The sequence below is a fragment of the Osmia lignaria genome, chromosome 4 (assembly GCF_051020975.1).
Source record: "Osmia lignaria lignaria isolate PbOS001 chromosome 4, iyOsmLign1, whole genome shotgun sequence".
In the NCBI taxonomy this organism is placed as follows: domain Eukaryota; kingdom Metazoa; phylum Arthropoda; class Insecta; order Hymenoptera; family Megachilidae; genus Osmia; species Osmia lignaria.
In genome coordinates this window covers 10,695,937-10,713,293 of record NC_135035.1, presented here as the reverse complement: position 1 = coordinate 10,713,293, position 17,357 = coordinate 10,695,937, and the positions used below count along the sequence as shown (strand labels likewise).

The window sequence follows — 17,357 nt, the reverse complement described above, 5'->3', positions numbered from 1 at the left end:
ATTGTAATTTTAGTCTTGCGAAACGGTTAATGAAGAGTTTCATTGACAATTGTACAGAGCTTTCCTAGAGAAAATTATGATAATTTTGACAATATTAATATGAGAAACGAATCAAATAAACAAAGTCACAAATTGCCTTCGACTCGGCTAATTACCTCCTTTCTCTTAAAATCTTTTCACCCCGTTCAGAATTCCTCAACGAAGGTGACGAGGGTGTTGCATTATAATGCAGCCTAACGGCCGGATCTATGCGCGTTTATTCCATTTCATTAACGCTCGATTAGCGATTCATCGGTTCGATCTCTATCAGCAGTAGTTCTCGTTCACAGCAATTACCGTTTCGATAATTAGTGCAAATCGATGCACTTCGACGACGCTTTGTCGCGGCCTACGCGAACGTCCTGGCAGAAAGCGAAGCGTTCTTGATTTCAATTCAAATCGAGCCCCTCTCTGAATGCCCATTTCACGCGTACCGAAACTCTCTCTTTCTCGTCGACGAGAACTGTGTACACGCTTGTTTGCGTCTTTGTGTACCAACTTGCCAACCGTTGTCTACCCTCCTCGCGTAGAGTTCGATGAAGTCGCGTTAATTGAAGCTTTCGCCAGCTAGCGTTAACGTAGCTACGAGAATCTTGAATGAAATTTCGCCGGTCTTCAACTCGAGATGCAGTTGAAAATTTGTTTAAACTCGAGAAGTTCGGCGAAAAGGCAACGAGTATCGAAGCTTTCGTGCTGGCAAATATTTAATCGTTCGTGAAACGGGTCGCATTCAGCACTGGGGAACGATGCTTTCTCCTGTCTCTCTGATTCTTTCTTTTTCTTTTCTGACTTGGGAATACAATTTACTTGAAGGGGTGGTGTTAACTCGTAAGTAGTAAGATAAGATTTATCAGAACGGAATTAAGATTTCTAGGATCCGGGGTTATTTTGAGAGTCCCTTAGTTGATAAAAATATTAATTTCTCAAATTTCTCAAATTTATGGATGCAATAAATACTAATGCAAAGTTGACAGGAACATTTATGAACACATTTTTCATGCATCAGAAACTTATTAATATACTCCTGAAAATCTAGATGAAATTAATGCACCGTCATCGAGTTAACGATGCATGCATAAGTTGATTTAAACTCACATGATGTATATATTCCATGGTAGGTGGTAAATGATCTGTCATATACCCTCCCACCTTAAATTAAATGGTTGGTAGAAATTTTGTTAAATAATAATAAATGTTAGATAGTTTTATATTTAACTTAACTATTTTACTTCGTTAATACATTAACTGGTAGGAGGGGAAGTGAGCCGCCACTGACTGGCGATACAAATTTAACTGGACTCTTCCTCAAAGATCGATTTAATCTAATTTCATCTAAAATTACAACTGTCCTAATCAAATCACTTAACAAGCCCATTAAAAAAAACAGAAGCCAAATTGAACTATCGAACAAAAAAGATGATCATCAGTCTGCATTAAGCTTGAGTCGCTTCAAATGGCGACTGTGAAAAGAACGTGGGTAGAGTTCTCGATCATTAACGATCATAGATCAGCTAAGCGAATATAAAAGGGACGTATCGGTGCGTAACTGTCCGCCAGTGTCTCGATAGCGCGTGTCCGATCTTTCGAGGAGCCTATCCCACTTCGAAGGCCTATAAAAGATGTCTCAAAGAGGACAGGACGACAGTGGTACGTGTGAAAACGACATGTCGACGTCGAAAAACAGCTCGTTGTTGCGGCTGAACCAAGATGTTCGCCGTTGCTCTGGCGATTGGCAGGATCAGGACACCGATTCCGAGATCAGCGAGACTGATTTCCTGACCAAAGGTGCCTTTTTGTTAACGCCGAGCCATGAGCTCAGTATCGAGAAAGCGGCGACCATTTGCGAGAAGATGAACTTTCGGTAAGGATTCTGAGACGTTTTAATCAGTGGAATTAATGACAAACATCTCACCTCTATATGGGCTCTATTTTATCTAGTGATAAACACGGTCCTAATGTTACTACTAATTTATATTTCTAAGATTAAAAATGCTCAAAAAGAGTTTTAAATACAATCGAAATTTCTCATGAAAATTATTGAACTAAACTCTGAGCGATAAAGAGGTAAAATTTCATTTTGAAATTCTACCCAGCACGAAATGTTAATTATATACTAACAGAACGGTGTAACTATTAAACAACTAACAAGCGTACGGTGCGGGAGAGACAAGAACTTCAATACTCGGTTATTGCTTTTAGTTCAAAACTCGCAAACCATTCCCCTGTAACGGTATATCACAATACGAACAATAATTGAAACAAATTAGTCGCTCCCCCAAAGGACAATATTGAAACAAATGTTTGATTAACATCATTAATCATTGTGCCGTGGTTTTAAGGAGGCGCCGCGGCGTTTCAAAGAGAGATAAATTATTTCAGCTTCTTCTTGAGATTGCATTTTAGTTTTTAAGCATGTGGCAGGATAAAAAGGAATAAAAATAAAATAATTATAGCTGTATCTAATTTGAACATAAACCTTGGAAAACACAAATGTATATTTTTTTTGGTAATATAGCGAATGTAATAAAAGAATGCAAAAAAAAAGATAAAGCATAATTTTCCCTTTGAATTATAGTGGCACATTCTCTCTGACGAAAACGGCCACGGGTATACTCTTCAAGTTCAGCAACATCGACGATTTTCAGGCGGTCTACAAAAAGGGCTTCCACAAAGTCACCGGGGCACGTTTCTACAAGAAGGTACTTATCTTTCGGTACACAAAGGACCTTTCTCTCTCTTCAAACGCCTCTAAATACGACCTTTCGTATTCATGAACGCAGGTCGCCATACCATGTAGACCCGCAAAGACATTCACTGTCTACGTTTTGGACGTACCCGAAGAATTACCCGAAGAGGATATTAGGCACGCTCTCTACAAGTACCGGTCTATAGTGGAAGTAACACGCATGCCTCTTAACACTGGCACTATTTGTAAGTACTTAAATATCATTACAATACATTTTTTACCAAATTTTAATTTGAGGCAAGCCAAATTATTAATTCTTTTTTATTTTAATACTTAATACTTCTTATATAGCAAATTTGCAACAAAGTGTTAATATGCGTGAAACTATTTTATTTATAAAGTTTTGAAAACAATTTTACCACTTTCAAAACTCAATTTACAAAATGGAACAGTTATCGTTCCCAATATTTATTCTATAAAACAAAAAATTGATAACAAACTTGTTTTTACGAATTAAAAACATTCACCCCTGAATCAACAATGGGATTGCTAAAATTGCCAAACTTCTCTCTTTGCTAGCAATCACGGAAATGATCACCGTTAAAAAAAATATATAAAAATATTTGAAATCCGATAAAATAAATAGATGGTCAATGCAAGGGGATACATAGGAGTGTCTCGCAATTAGTTCCATTAATTCCGGTAACGGATGCCTCAACCGACCCCCGATCGAATTAATTCACCCCTCTTTTACCCTCTCATTTCCCTAACTGCACCCGTTGACCCGTTGCTGTCTGCTTTGTGAATTAGTGAAAGCGATCAACGACAAGCTGAAAAGCGACGCTCACAACCAACACGAACCGGCTACCATTTACACGGGTCCACCCGTTATAAGGGTTACGTTGGCCAGCGTGGAGGAGACCACGATGCTGCTCAGCCGTGGCTTGGATTTTTATGGGGCCACATATTTCCCCACCGAAACGCCCTATCCGGCTGCTCAACCCCTCGGCAAATACAAAAACAACAGGTGGGAAATGAATGTGTGTTCACATATGCTTGCAAAACGTTCTCTCTCCTCCTGACCCATCGACCAAAATCAATTTCAATTTATCAGGGGTGCTTGAAACGATTCCATCCCCTCTACTCGCTTTTGCTTAATTTGTTTCCTTTGCTGCTTTTTTTAGTGGCTTTAGAACGCGTCAAGTATTAATTTTAAATTACATATTTTTTTTTGTATACATTATAATTATTATTTTAACAAATTCATTACTTTTCATAAGTAAATACGATTCCTAAATTATTTTGCCTCTAATGTTATATCCCCAATTAAGGTTAATTATTTCATTGTACCTTCATGAATTAACATACTTGGATAATGTACGAACCTCGAAATTAATTCCCATTTGATCCTTGTTTATTTATGCGCAATGTATATTATATACAACATTATGTTTCCCCTTGATGATACCCTCTGCATTTAGTATCCAGTTTAATTTTATTGATAAAAATAGTGTTAATTTATCATTTCAACAATTCAGTTTTAAATTGAATTAATAAAAATAAATCAAATCTTTTTTTAATTTTCTTCTTGTATTAATATGATTCACAAAATTTTCAATCAATTATTAACCTAATTGATATTTTCTAGATTTTCAAACAATCAATTCTATCCCAAAATTCTCAACGATACTATCTTGTTTTCAATTTAGTCTGTTTGTTATTCGTGAATGGTACTGTTTGTCGGTCGACTGGAAGCTTATTAGCACCGACAGAAAATAACAAACGTATCGCCTGGCGGAATGCTTCGCGTTTATGAATCATAAAGGCGCGCTTTAGCCATTAAATTCTAAAGCGCAAATTGGAAACGTCGAAAATACCGCGGCATCGAATTTGCGGTTGTTCTGTGAAAAGCAACAAAGCATGGCCGTATACCGTCACTGAAAATGGACAAGCTCGTTCGAATGGTCTCGTAGAAATTCAGCTTTCATGACGGAGCTTGGCTTCACGTGGATATAATACGAACGATATTCCATGGGGACCAACAGAGTTTAACCCCCCTACGGTTGTCCACGTGATTTCATATTTTCCGGCACGTTTGCCTCCCATAAATTAATGAGGCGCGATTGAATTTCTGCTAATGTGAAACGTACCAAATGTTCGACAATTTTCATAGGGAATATACTCTTCAAATTTTCTCACAATTATGAAGAAAAAAAATTTCATTTTTAATTAAAAAGTTATTATGAAAAAGCATCAACTATTTTTTTTTTTGCTAAAATGTTTATTTTAACGAAATGGATCTAAAATGTTATAAAATGTAATAAAACTTGAAGAGGAAGCAATTCATTTTTCAACCCTGTTCACCATCATTACAGGTGGCTCGAGCTGGCAGCCATTGGTGCCGGACAAAGAGTCAGGGACCTACTTCCGGTCTTCGACAACGCTGGCTTCAACAAATTGCCACCTCCGGCCAGCCGTCTGATAAAACCACAAAAAAACTGACACATTCTTCGACTTCTTTCATCCCTCCTTCGACATTCCACTGGTTTATCGTGCTTGACGACTTTAAGCTCTATCCGAGCAGAAACAAAAGCGTTGAAAATTGATTTAGGAGGATCCAGATGAAAGGAACAGGAAATCCTGTCTACGGTAACGAAATCGTGCTGAAGAAATGCTGTGTCAATTTGACGATTTCGTTTGTTGAATTAACCGTCAGTAAGCCAGGTAGTAAAAATTTCATCCAAAATTTATTTTGAACTTTAATTATTTTATAAATAGAATACTATCAATTAAAAATAATTTTTCACATAAATCGTGCCAGAGAAAATTAAGAATTGCACAGATATTATTATTTAATAATATTCCTGGACAAACTATAAAGAAAATATTCACTTTTGATATCAAATTTAATCTGAACAGATCTTTTGTGTTATATTTTCAATAATGGATATTGAAATATTCATTATTTGATTTTCATTTCACAAAGATTTCATTAACAATTTTATAATATGATATTGATATTCCTGGAAATATTACTACCTAGCTTTTCATCTCTTTAAAACCATATGTTCCTATTTTTTGTTTAAATTTTGTGCAAAAATAATATAATAAATGCAATAATGACTCACTGTTCCTAAATACTATAATACATTAACTCTCAGATGGTGGACCATGAGCAGAGCTCCAATTTTAATTTAAGAGAAATCACAAACGTAGAAACAGGAAGAAAGCCGAAAACCAACATGGAAAGGAGTAGCCATGAAGGCACAGAAACAAAGAACAAACAACTTGACGGGGCACCATAACGATAAATGTAAAGTTAACGTACGCATCGTTAGTACCATTTCCAGACCTGTAATAATCGTTCCTGCCAGAGCACGACTGTGCTCTGGGGTCACTAACTACTAATTGTTACCAACTTAGCGAAACGAAGAATCCTGTTTCTACGAAGCATCCTCGTCGCGTTACTTCGTCAGATTAAAGAAATTTTACGTTCAACAGTATGTACACCGAGACGAAACGTTTCTCGTTTATGTTTGTGCAGAGTCTGTTTGTTGGAAAGGAAAGCAGACGATGATAATTGTTAGAGTCTCTCTAAGTTTGTGCTTTGTGATTAAAGAACAATTAATTTTATGATTGTTATTTTAATTTAAATGATGATATAAAATGCTGTTGTATTGAACGATCTATAAATAAACTACTAATTCATCATAAATTAAAGTTTACTCATTTGCTTCATTGTTAACATGAAGTTATAACAATTCAAGCGAAGGAAATTCCCTACAGAATAATTGAAGTTTCAAAACTGATGCACCCCTAAAACAGGGGTGGCATTACTCAGAGGGAAACTTGACTTCCCTTTAGAGAACGGGGAAGACAATTTTAATACTCTGAAGTGTTTATCGTACAGCTGCAAACAGAGATTATCACAAAATTATGTAATGCTCATAATCGTGTCGCTTTCTTGTTTGAACTTGCCTCTTTGAAGAAGTTCATTACTTAACGAGTAGTTAAGTAATTATTACATAGTCGGTACTGGGCTTTATTAAAACTTACTAATTTAACACCGTTCTCGTACAAAGGTCTTTCGAAGGGAAGTCAAACTTGAAGCACAAGGTTCTTAGAATAATGTATACTTTACAACCCTTTCCTAAATTACCTTCAACATTAATATCGTTGAAATTAAAATTTTGGGAATTCTTATTTCCTCTATCACCATTTTCTCTATCGAAGTCTCATTTGATCACAAGTGTAGATCACCCTGGAAAGATCTTAACCACGAAGCACGTCCTTTCGTCAAAACCTTTTGACTTTTCAGGAAGAAGGCTATCAAAGAACAACCTTGAAGAATAGACAGAAGAAAAGCCACGGGAAGAATGACGAAAAAGAGAATCCTAGTCGGTGGCAGGGGGTACGAGTAATAGTCGAGGAACGCTATTACGTCCTGCTGCGTCTTCGAGGGTGAACCAGGCTATATTACAACGTAATACCAGAAGGGGTGGTGGCGAATGTCAGCTGTACTAGGGATGGAGAACCGGAAGAAACGGGATACGAGGTTTCAGAATTGTTCGACTTGCCAAACGCTTTTAACCCCTCCCCGTCACGGTGTATTTAAGGGAAACACCCTTGTTCATCCTGGTTGTCGAGTGGAAGGCGTTCTGGACGGGAAAAGACGTCCACGAAGGGGAGGATTTTTTTTTTTCTTTCCCTGGCATTCGATTAGCATATCAGCCACGGAAATTTGTATCCTTCTTGGAAGTGGTACGCCACGGTTAATATGGAAATAGGCTTGTAGAAATTCGCGGAGAATTTTGATGGGCTGGAGGGTGGTTTGGAAAATTGATGCAGAGATCTTTGAACTTTTGTGAAGGGTTCATTTTTCTTCTTCTGAAAATGTAGACTGGTCCCCTCACCATTCTAAGATTCTAAACCTCCAAAATTTTTTAATTAAAAAGTTCTAAGATTTTAATCAAGAAACCATCCTCGTTAAGGATAAAATTGATTTTTCAAGAATGATGTCATTTTCAATTTGAAAATCCTATTTTCTTTACCAGCATATAATCAAATAATACATTTCTTAATTAACATCATGAGTCTTCTTGCGAATCAATTGGTTCAAAGATGTGAGACTACGTAAAATGAATTAAAAATGTATGCACGAGATCTGTGCTAAGCATCAGACACTCACTTGGAGTCCTTTAGGCTACTGTACGACATGGGTGCACCCTGAACGAAGGGTAAAAGGGATGGATAAAAGGACGCTTACCGCTAGGCAGACCTGAGAGAGCGGAACAGAGACGGAGAACGCGTAGTAAGCACCTCTGAAGGGCCATCTTCGCCGAGCTTGCCTTCCTAATCGCATCGAAGTCATCTATATTATTACGGGGACATGCATATAGTCGTTCGAAAGGCATAGAGAGCGTGCAGTAGAATATTTGCATCAGAAAGCTGTCCAAAAATTGATTTTGAAAACCTTACCATCAATTTAAAATTATTATTCCATGAGGAATCTTCTGTTATGTATAAAATCATATTCAGCTTTAAAATAAAATGTGCCTTTCTTATTTTTTTTTTAAGTATTATAACAAAATTGATGTATAATATACTAGATAATAAATTATTTCATGCAATTGAATTATAAAAATAATTTTCCTTCAACTTTCTAATACAAATATTAGATTACATTTTTCCTTTCACGTTCGTTTCGCTTTCTTTTTCTTGGTTTCCCTACTTTTTTCCTCTACTTGCCCTCCGTGGCAAGTGCTTTTAAAGATACAACATGCGAAAGAGAGAAGAAAATGGAATTAGCCAGGGAGAAAAGTTCACGGCGGGGTAAAAATTGCTGGCTCGCAAAGGAGAGAAGGTTTCACTCTCTGCTGAGTGAATCCATCGTTCTGAAGGTTTTTAGTTTTAAATTCTCCTGGATGGTAGAACCGTGAGGTGTTAGGTTGGTGGTAAGAATTCGGTTCGTTTGATTTCTTGTGGATTTCTTTGAGGTGCTTTTGTTTCAAAAAGTGACGATGGAAATTTTTAAGTATTAAGTCACGATTTAATGTATTGTGAAGTGTTGTATCTTGAATTACTACACGCATGCAGAATTTCTATTTAAGAAAGGATACCAAAGGAAAACCGAAAGGGAAACCGAAAAGGGAATAAGGTGGCAAATAGATTCTTCAGGAGAAATTCAACGTGGTAAAGCTTGTCGTTAAAACCAGTACTCGGATGAAGTCAAAGTTCCAACCAGTTCGTACAGAGTTTAATTAGCAACTCTACACGGGCTTCTGAGTAATCTATCTGCAACGTCCAATACAGCACACCCCTTACCATCATTAGCCGATTAATTAAACAAATATGGACCGTGAAAGGAACACGTGGTCTTTTGGAAACCAAGGAATCAATTTCACAGGACCAAGTTTCTTGAACGATTTAATTAATTAATCTATTTTACTCGTAGCAACCAGACCTACTTGCGCTAAAATTCGGATAATTTAGAACAATTTGTCTTAATGAAATTTCACAAGATTAATTAAATTCTTGGTTTCAATTTGGCATGGAGCTTAAAGAAACTTATTTCCTTTTGTAAATCAAAGAACTAATTAACTTTGGATAAATTAGATTTTCTGAAAGATTCTATTATCTAAATTTTTTCAATTTTCTAATGTTTCTAAATTTTTAATTTTTTCTCATTACTTGCTACTTTGAAATATTAAATGACCCAATTTTCCCATCACTACCTTACCCCGAAAAATGAATCGAGACGAAAGAACAAGGAATCAACAACTCCAGAGGTGGAAACGAATGAAAGAAACTCAGCTGGAAAAGTGCACGGTCTAACATTGGCGAGAGGTTGTGTCAGGGGATGAATATTAAAACGTAAAGTTCCCGGTAAATTAATTGCATTAACGTCAGAATATTTTCGCTGGCGCCTCTCAGGACACGCGTTTCTCTTCCTTTCCTTCTTGCCAGGATTCTTTCTCACTTTTCCTCTGGGTCTCTGAACGTTCTATTTTTTTCGTCGAACCCAGCCTGCAGGCTGACTGCACTTCTCTGCTCCTGAATATTCATTAATCTTGCTTTCTCCTCTTTCTCCCTCCACGTCGGAAATGCACGTCTCGAGGAGAAATAAAAAAGAAAATAAATCTACCAGCCAGTCGGATTCTTTCTCTCCTGCACAGTTTTCATCCTTCCAGGAGCAACGCGTTGGATTGCTATAACGAAATTCTCAACGCGTTCTACGTTGATATCGCCGCGAGTATGAATGCTGGATTTATCCTGGATACGTGTTCCGGCCATCTTTGAATTTTTATTCCCAATTCGTCGGGATAACCTCGTCCAGTCACCAGAATATTCACTAGGTACTTGTCAATGATTGTATTTCTTTTGTATTTTTTTCCAGAGAAAGGAGAGAGTTGATTTCAGAATAATAATTAATTATTAGAGGCAATTTAGAATTTTTTAATTCATCATCGTTCCACAGTACCACACTCTTTCTACATCAAACTTGATTTCCTCCAGAACAGCACCATTCGCTCCAACCAAGCATTCAATAAGGGTAAAAAAGAACGCGCGTCCGCTAAAACAGTCCGGGTAATTATTCACCGACACACAGGGAGCGTGGTGTCGCGAAACACCGTACCGGAAATAAATCGCGAACGAAACTACATCGCTCAGCAGGCTCGAACTACTGTTTCAGCGGAAAATTGTTCGACGCGTTTGGCTTAACACCCCTTGGCTCGCGGTATTTCACATCCAACCCTTTCTACCTAACCCCCACTCGCTATAACTTCGGAAGAAAATCTTCGGCAATGCGACCGCTTGCAAAATTCTCCAGAACCGGCTACTTTTCTCGAAGGAGCCGGAATTTTTCACGGTACATCGACGCCACGGGGAACGTTGATGCACCCGCGTAGCGGAAAAAGAAAGAAGGAAGCGGAATGTTTGCGGCTTGGACACCAGAACAATCTCTAGCATTTTTCAGCAAAGTTTGTTCTGACCCCTACCACCCTTTTCCCTTCTACTTCACCCCGCACTTACACCCACACTTCGCAGACCAACCCCTTCAATTTCGCCTGTTGCGGTACTCGAAGTTTCCCTGATTTTTGAAGAATGTTTTTTCTTTTCTTGTTTTACTTTAAAAATGTTAGGAAAAGTGTAGCTTGAACGTAATTTTTCCATTAGATTTTTTATTAGATTATTAAATTTCTCTATTTAGAAATAAACTTCCAAATTTTCCAACTTTTAAATTAACAAATCAACTAAAGTACCCCTTGCATCCAAACAAACAGAGATTGAGAAAAAACAATGAAGTGAGAAAATTTTCAGGTGTCTCGATATTTCGACCCGTATTTCTACCGGTACCCGAACGTAACACTTAAAACGGACGGCTGCTGCGTGCCAGTTATTACATTTACGCGATACATCATGTTAATTGCCCGGTAGAGCGAGGCACGTTCCTCGTAACTTATACTAGATGCGAGTTTGCACCGGATACGCGGCACTAATCCGCGGAAATTACGCGAAATTTATATTTCCGCTCGAAAAAAAAAAGAAAGTAAAAACGGAAGAACAAGAGGAAAGGGGAACTCTAGCTTCCCCGTTCGTGCTTTATGAAAGCATCGTCCCGCTTTCGCGAAATTACGATGTGAATTTTATTCGAAGGCACCCCTTTCGCGAACGCTGTCCTCCTTTTTAAACGGAATTTATGTTGCGTTTATCTGTTTCACTCTGATCTTATTTCCAAACGTAATTCTTGGCACCAAATGAGTTTGATTAATGCTTTCATTAACAAGAGAATGTTTAACAAAAAATGAGCAGTAAAAAAATGTAAATTCTAATCGTACGTGGATTAGCTCAACCTATAAATATTATTGTCAAACTATTAATTTCCTAAATAAATATTTATTTTCCTCCATTACCGAGACATGTAATAAATAAATATTGGCATTAAACACCATCCCATGTAATAATTCATAAAATTAAACCAACAATCTTTGCATCTTTTCAATGATATATATTACGATTAGCGATCAGATAAATATAAATAAAAAAAAAAGGAAGAATTTTCATAAATTAATATTTCCATGATGTTGTACGGCTATTATTCAAAAGATTAATAGAAACGCAATGAACGGGTGCGCATAATCCGCGAAAATTCCGTAAAATTTATACCCCTTTGATGAAAACGCACGCCCCTAAGTCCGTGAGGCATGAAAATATTCTGTTTTTCGTGAAATTACGAGGTAGACTTTATATCAGTAGACCGCGAAGGATTTCATTACATTACGCGAATAAAAGCGCAACCCACCGCTCTCCTCATTTAAACAATTTACTCTAATTTTGTCGAAAATTACGACATGGTAGCCAGACTGAACCGCTATCGCCATAATAATTGCATCGCAATTAATAACAACGTTATTAATATGTTTTTGCCACGATATGTGACAAAAAGAAATGTACTTTTAACAGAAATTTTATTCAATCAATTGAAATGATCCATGTTACTTGTTTCAAAATATAGATTTTTAACTTTAAAGGGCCAATAACCCTAACAGCTGTTACCCTGCATAAAATTTTCATTTCTATTAATTTTTCAATCAAAAAGAATCTAGAAGGCGATTAATAATTTTCTTAATAAAAAAGGAAGTTAACGAACATTCATCTATTCTTTCCGGTATTATTCATTTGCATACAAACTAGATTTGACATTGTTTTCCAGTCGTAGCGAGCTCACGTTTCACGTCGACCTCGTCACGGGGTGGAAGCCAGCTTTGGGATTATTATCGAACCAACGCAAATCCATTGTTAATTATGAACGAGTCCAGAGGAAAATAACGTGTCACGCGACGACGGGGATGACAACAATTATTCTGCGTAACGGCATCACGTGTTACACGCACGTGCGTCCCGATACATATACATATGAACCTGGACGATTAATAACCTTGTGACAACCTACTATAAATGTACAAGGTGTCTCAAAAGAATTAACTTACATCAGACGCACTGGGAATGTAAATTTTTGTTTTTAATTGAAAAATGTCAAAAAATGGAACTTGTGACCTTTTGATTCCAAGTGCCTAATCTAATTGTTGAATGAATAGAGGGAAATTTTTAAGTCATGCGATATAGTTCACATAATTCATGGATCAGTTACATGATTTAATTAATATCCAAATTTCAACGACATCATTGACGTGCATGCACACGCAGATTTGTACGTACGATTAATTATGCCTGATCGCATTACACTCCCGTGCACCTGTACCTACATAGTTGGTCCTTAGTCCGTGATGCACCTACATAGATTATTCCACTTTGATGCATGCAAATACGTGCACCCATCCCATATCTAAAATCTATATTTGATGATGAACACGTGAAATCACGCGTGACTGTATGAAATCAAAAATTTCCAAGCCTGTAAGCACCATCTGGGCATTGAAATCGTTGTACAAAATAATTCTTGGATTTCTCATAAAATACTGAACATTTATATTTTTAGCTTACAAAATTATTTGCATTAAAATTCAACGAATAATAATTTTGAACTGAAGGAAGCAGAAGCCAATAATTTTTGCTATATTTATGGTAATTCGAAAATTCCAAAACATTCTAAATTTCAAGAATTCTGAAATTCTAATTTTCTATTATTCTATAACCCTATTGTCCTCATCTACTCCAAGAAGGAATGTTAATTACATCAATGGGTGTTATTCACCAGTGAACTTTATGGCATGCAAGTGTTAATTATATTATTATAAAAATGGAAACCTTAATAACGCAACGCAATTACTAAACGCAGGAAACATATCATAACAACGTAATAATTCATTGTAACGACTTTAACAGCTTCAAAGTAAACGAAATTCTTGATCACGTGGCACATGCACGTGCAAATATACACACATACATCGGGACCATTAATTATCTCTTGGCTGTTATGCAGCTGTATGCACCTGCATATGGACTGATCGATCCTTAACTTGCAATGTATCAATATGCATCACTGACATGCAAATAAATGCACTGCACTTGTCGTTAAGTAAATTTGACAAACTGCTCGAGCCATTCTGATCGTTCCCATGAATCATGAAGTTATTAATTTTGTACGATATAACACTAGTTCAAGAATATTTCAAATAATTCATTTGCACTTGAGTAACGAGCATCAGAAATTCTTTTGAAAATTATTATGCATTTGATAAAATAGATATATGCAAAATCGAAAATATATCGTATTTTATATTTTATAATATAGAATGTATTTCAGAAGCTACCTATTGTTATTTAAACCACTGTAATTTATAATATTTTATTTAGTAATTTGGTATTGATTGGTTTCATTAATTATTAATAAAATTTGAGAATTTTAAAATATGAATTATTATCATTATATGGATTAATAATTTTCAAAAGACAGTTTCAATACCAAATTTACAACTACAGCAATTGCGAATCACCTGTTACAGTCACAGATCACGTTTGCGTACATTCAAACGACTAATTATCGCTCTATCGTCTTACGATCCTGTGCATTTGCATGCAAACCAATTGGTAAAGGGTCTATTCTGGGCTACGCTGCAATATACGCGCCCAAACAACTACCATCCCTTGTATGTGAGAACAACGCAGTATCGTATGAAGGTAGGGAATGTTTAAAGATGGATATATAAGTATCTTTCTTTGTGAAAATTCAGTTCAAAAGAGCATAGTAGGAAGTAGTAGCAATATAGTACAATAAAATGGCTAATTTGCTAATGAAATATTTTACAAATGTCATAGTCAATTGAACTCACCCTATCACCAAACTCCACCATTCTGGTCCATCTGAAACATAAATTAAAAATTGCAATTATTTTTACATAAACCGTAAAAAAAAATCTTCCTTCAGTACAAATTTTTAAGCCACAAACTGTCTCTTTCAAAAATTTTATCTATCATATCCTATGTCTGGAAATGTTTACTGAAAGTTTATAGTTCCTTGACAAAGCTTATTACAGAAGTTTATGGACGATAAAATAATGGTTTTTGTCCATAATTTCGGTCGTACACACGAGATCGACGTTGCTGGAAACTTCTGAAAGCTTTGCAGAGAGGTTTGTGTGTCTGTATTGTGACTGTCGTAAGGTCTATATGCACGTCAACTATAACACGTATATTATGTACGATGGCTGAACATTACACGCATTTCGCCGTTGCATATTCATGCGTCTATATACAGGTACGTAGTTGCGTTATGTGCAACTACACCTATGTATGTATACGTGTGTACACATTAAGTACAAAGGCTGGCAAGCATTGTATCAGCGTTCGTACGAAGTGTAAGTTCTGTCCTACAAGGTAAATCACTGTGAACTAACACTTTAAGTAACTTCCTTGTTTTCCACTGAACGAAACCATAAAGCGATTTCAAACTTAAATATTCAGATGATGATGTTCTGAAACTATATACTCTTTTGCTTGAAGAGTAATTAAATTATTCTTCTAATGATAATTAGAAAATATTTGATAAGCTATTAGACTGTCAGTTTTGTTTAATATTTTTTTTTAAATAGAATCTTCAATGATTTGAACTCGTATCATAATTATATCACTATAAATCAGAGATAATTACTGAAGTTTTAAAAGGATTCTTAAAAATAATATTAAAAAGTTTGAAGAGGATTTAAGATATTAAACACTGAAGATTCTAAAGAAAATTAACTTGAATGGAATTAATTACATTAAAGCTTGAAAGCTGGAATAATATTCAACGTTTTACAGAATATACTGAACTTGTTTTCTACGATCGAACAGTTTCGATAAATATTTAGAATATCGCGGGCTCCTCGCAGAATTTATATAACTTGCAAACTACCTTCAATATTTGCTCCAAGTCCACGTAAACACACATCCAATACCGTCTTGTAAACATTTCATACACTTGATTTTTTCGCAAATTTTGAATGGCGGCCAAAAATATCAAATACCTGTTTCAGAACCAATTGCCAAAAATAAAATTGTTATAAAACTTCACCCTAACTTCATATCTTTTCATTAAATAAAAATTTATGTACTCCTCGAATTTATCAGAACATAATAATTAACAGTATTAATTTCTCTACAAATTGCCTCATGAATAGATAACGATCAAAGAAAAGAATGAACGTTCTGAATAATCGAGAACCTGTTACACGAAGATATCGAAGACGAATATCATGCAAGAGAATTAATTTGAATACTCCGTGCACTTCATTTGAATATGTTCGAAACCCTGCGTTCTGGTAGACGATCGCATAATATTCTTTTCGAGATCTACGTATACCCTGATAATTCGCTATAGAATAGCACTGATATCAGTGAAGAATTTATTGATTAACCAGTGCGTTCCTTCGTGTCTGGATTATTCCAGTAATTGCAACAGAATATGTACTCGAAATTCGACGAACTAATTGTAAGAGAAATAAGAAGAACGATAAAACAATTTCGAACGATAATGAAATGAAATAATTTTATCAGTGAAAAAGCTATGTTAGTATAGTAACGAACACGATAGGTTTATTCAGGATTCTAAATGAATGATTTGAACCTACATATTTAGTTAAAGGACGGTTCAATTTATGATAGAATGACTGAATTTCTACGAAATTTCGGTGGCAATATAGTTAGCAGGGAAGCGTCGATAAGTAGTTCAATCCGAGGGAAATTGAGAGAAGCCGGAAACCAAGACGCCGACAGGGAAGAGTTATAATCAGCAAGGAATTTCGGGATCGTGCATTCAGTTTACCTTACCCTTGCTTAGTTACAGTATTTCTCTTCATCCCTGTTAATGATTACACCAACTTGTGGTCTCGCAAAAAGCAACATATTATAACTTGCATAATGATACCACTTAATTGATATTTTCAAGGTTTATTAGACTGAGATTTCATGTAATTTTAAATAACATATATCATTTTGAAAGCATAACTTCCCTCTACTCAAAAATTAAATTTGAAAAAGAAGGAAGTCTCTCAATTGAAATAAATCTCAGTCTACCGTTTCTAAGTTAAACGATGGAACAGTGAAAGAAACATGGTAAAAGGGCGCGAAAAGGAGCAAAGGTTCGCGAAAACATACATTAAAGTGGTTAGAGGCGATTTTCTAGTACACTCGTTCTAGACAGGGTCGGTCCATGGTGGTCAGAGGATCGTAAAAGAAGTACAGGGCTAGGATCTACGTATGGGGAGACCCTTGAGCTTTACGACTTTACCCACTTTACATTAAAAGCACTCTCGCGGTTAATGGTCGACTTCTCGTAAACGAACTACGCTTGTGAATTATCGACGCCCGAATTTCTCGATGAACAAGCTCCCTTTCCGATCTTCTTTCGCCATCCGATATGCCATAAATTATCCTTGTCTATTAAAACTTTATCACGACCATAATAAATGCCTCGTGCAGTTTCGATAAGGAAATTCCAAGAACTTTGATTGCAGAATTTTAATAATTCTCGCAATGGTTTGTTAACATTTTACAAATTGAACTAAAAATTTATAACCCAATTAACTTTGGGTATTGAAGTCTCAATCATACTTTTTATAAAAACAATGAACGTTTGAACAATAACCGTCAGAGAAAGGTGTTCCAAAGGTATGTATCTGCATATCCCAAA

At 36.0% G+C, this 17,357-nt stretch overlaps 1 protein-coding gene across 1 annotated transcript; it reads left to right on the top strand.

Moving 5' to 3' along the window:
* Positions 1–1,603: 1,603 nt before the first annotated feature.
* On the top strand, positions 1,604–5,627 carry LOC117603248 (uncharacterized). The gene is made up of 5 exons (XM_034322214.2): positions 1,604–1,900; positions 2,615–2,738; positions 2,820–2,970; positions 3,536–3,752; positions 5,101–5,627. The coding sequence occupies exons 1-5, from the start codon at positions 1,659–1,661 to the stop codon at positions 5,225–5,227; spliced, it is 861 nt and encodes a 286-aa protein (XP_034178105.1). The 5' UTR covers positions 1,604–1,658; the 3' UTR covers positions 5,228–5,627.
* Positions 5,628–17,357: the final 11,730 nt, after the last annotated feature.

Coding starts and splice junctions, on each gene's coding strand:
- LOC117603248 (XM_034322214.2), top strand. CDS start 1,659: ATGTCTCAAAGAGGACAGGACGACAGTGGTACGTGTGAAAACGACATG. Junction 1,901..2,614: donor TGCGAGAAGATGAACTTTCG/GTAAGGATTCTG, acceptor TTTGAATTATAG/TGGCACATTCTCTCTGACGA. Junction 2,971..3,535: donor TCTTAACACTGGCACTATTT/GTAAGTACTTAA, acceptor TTTGTGAATTAG/TGAAAGCGATCAACGACAAG.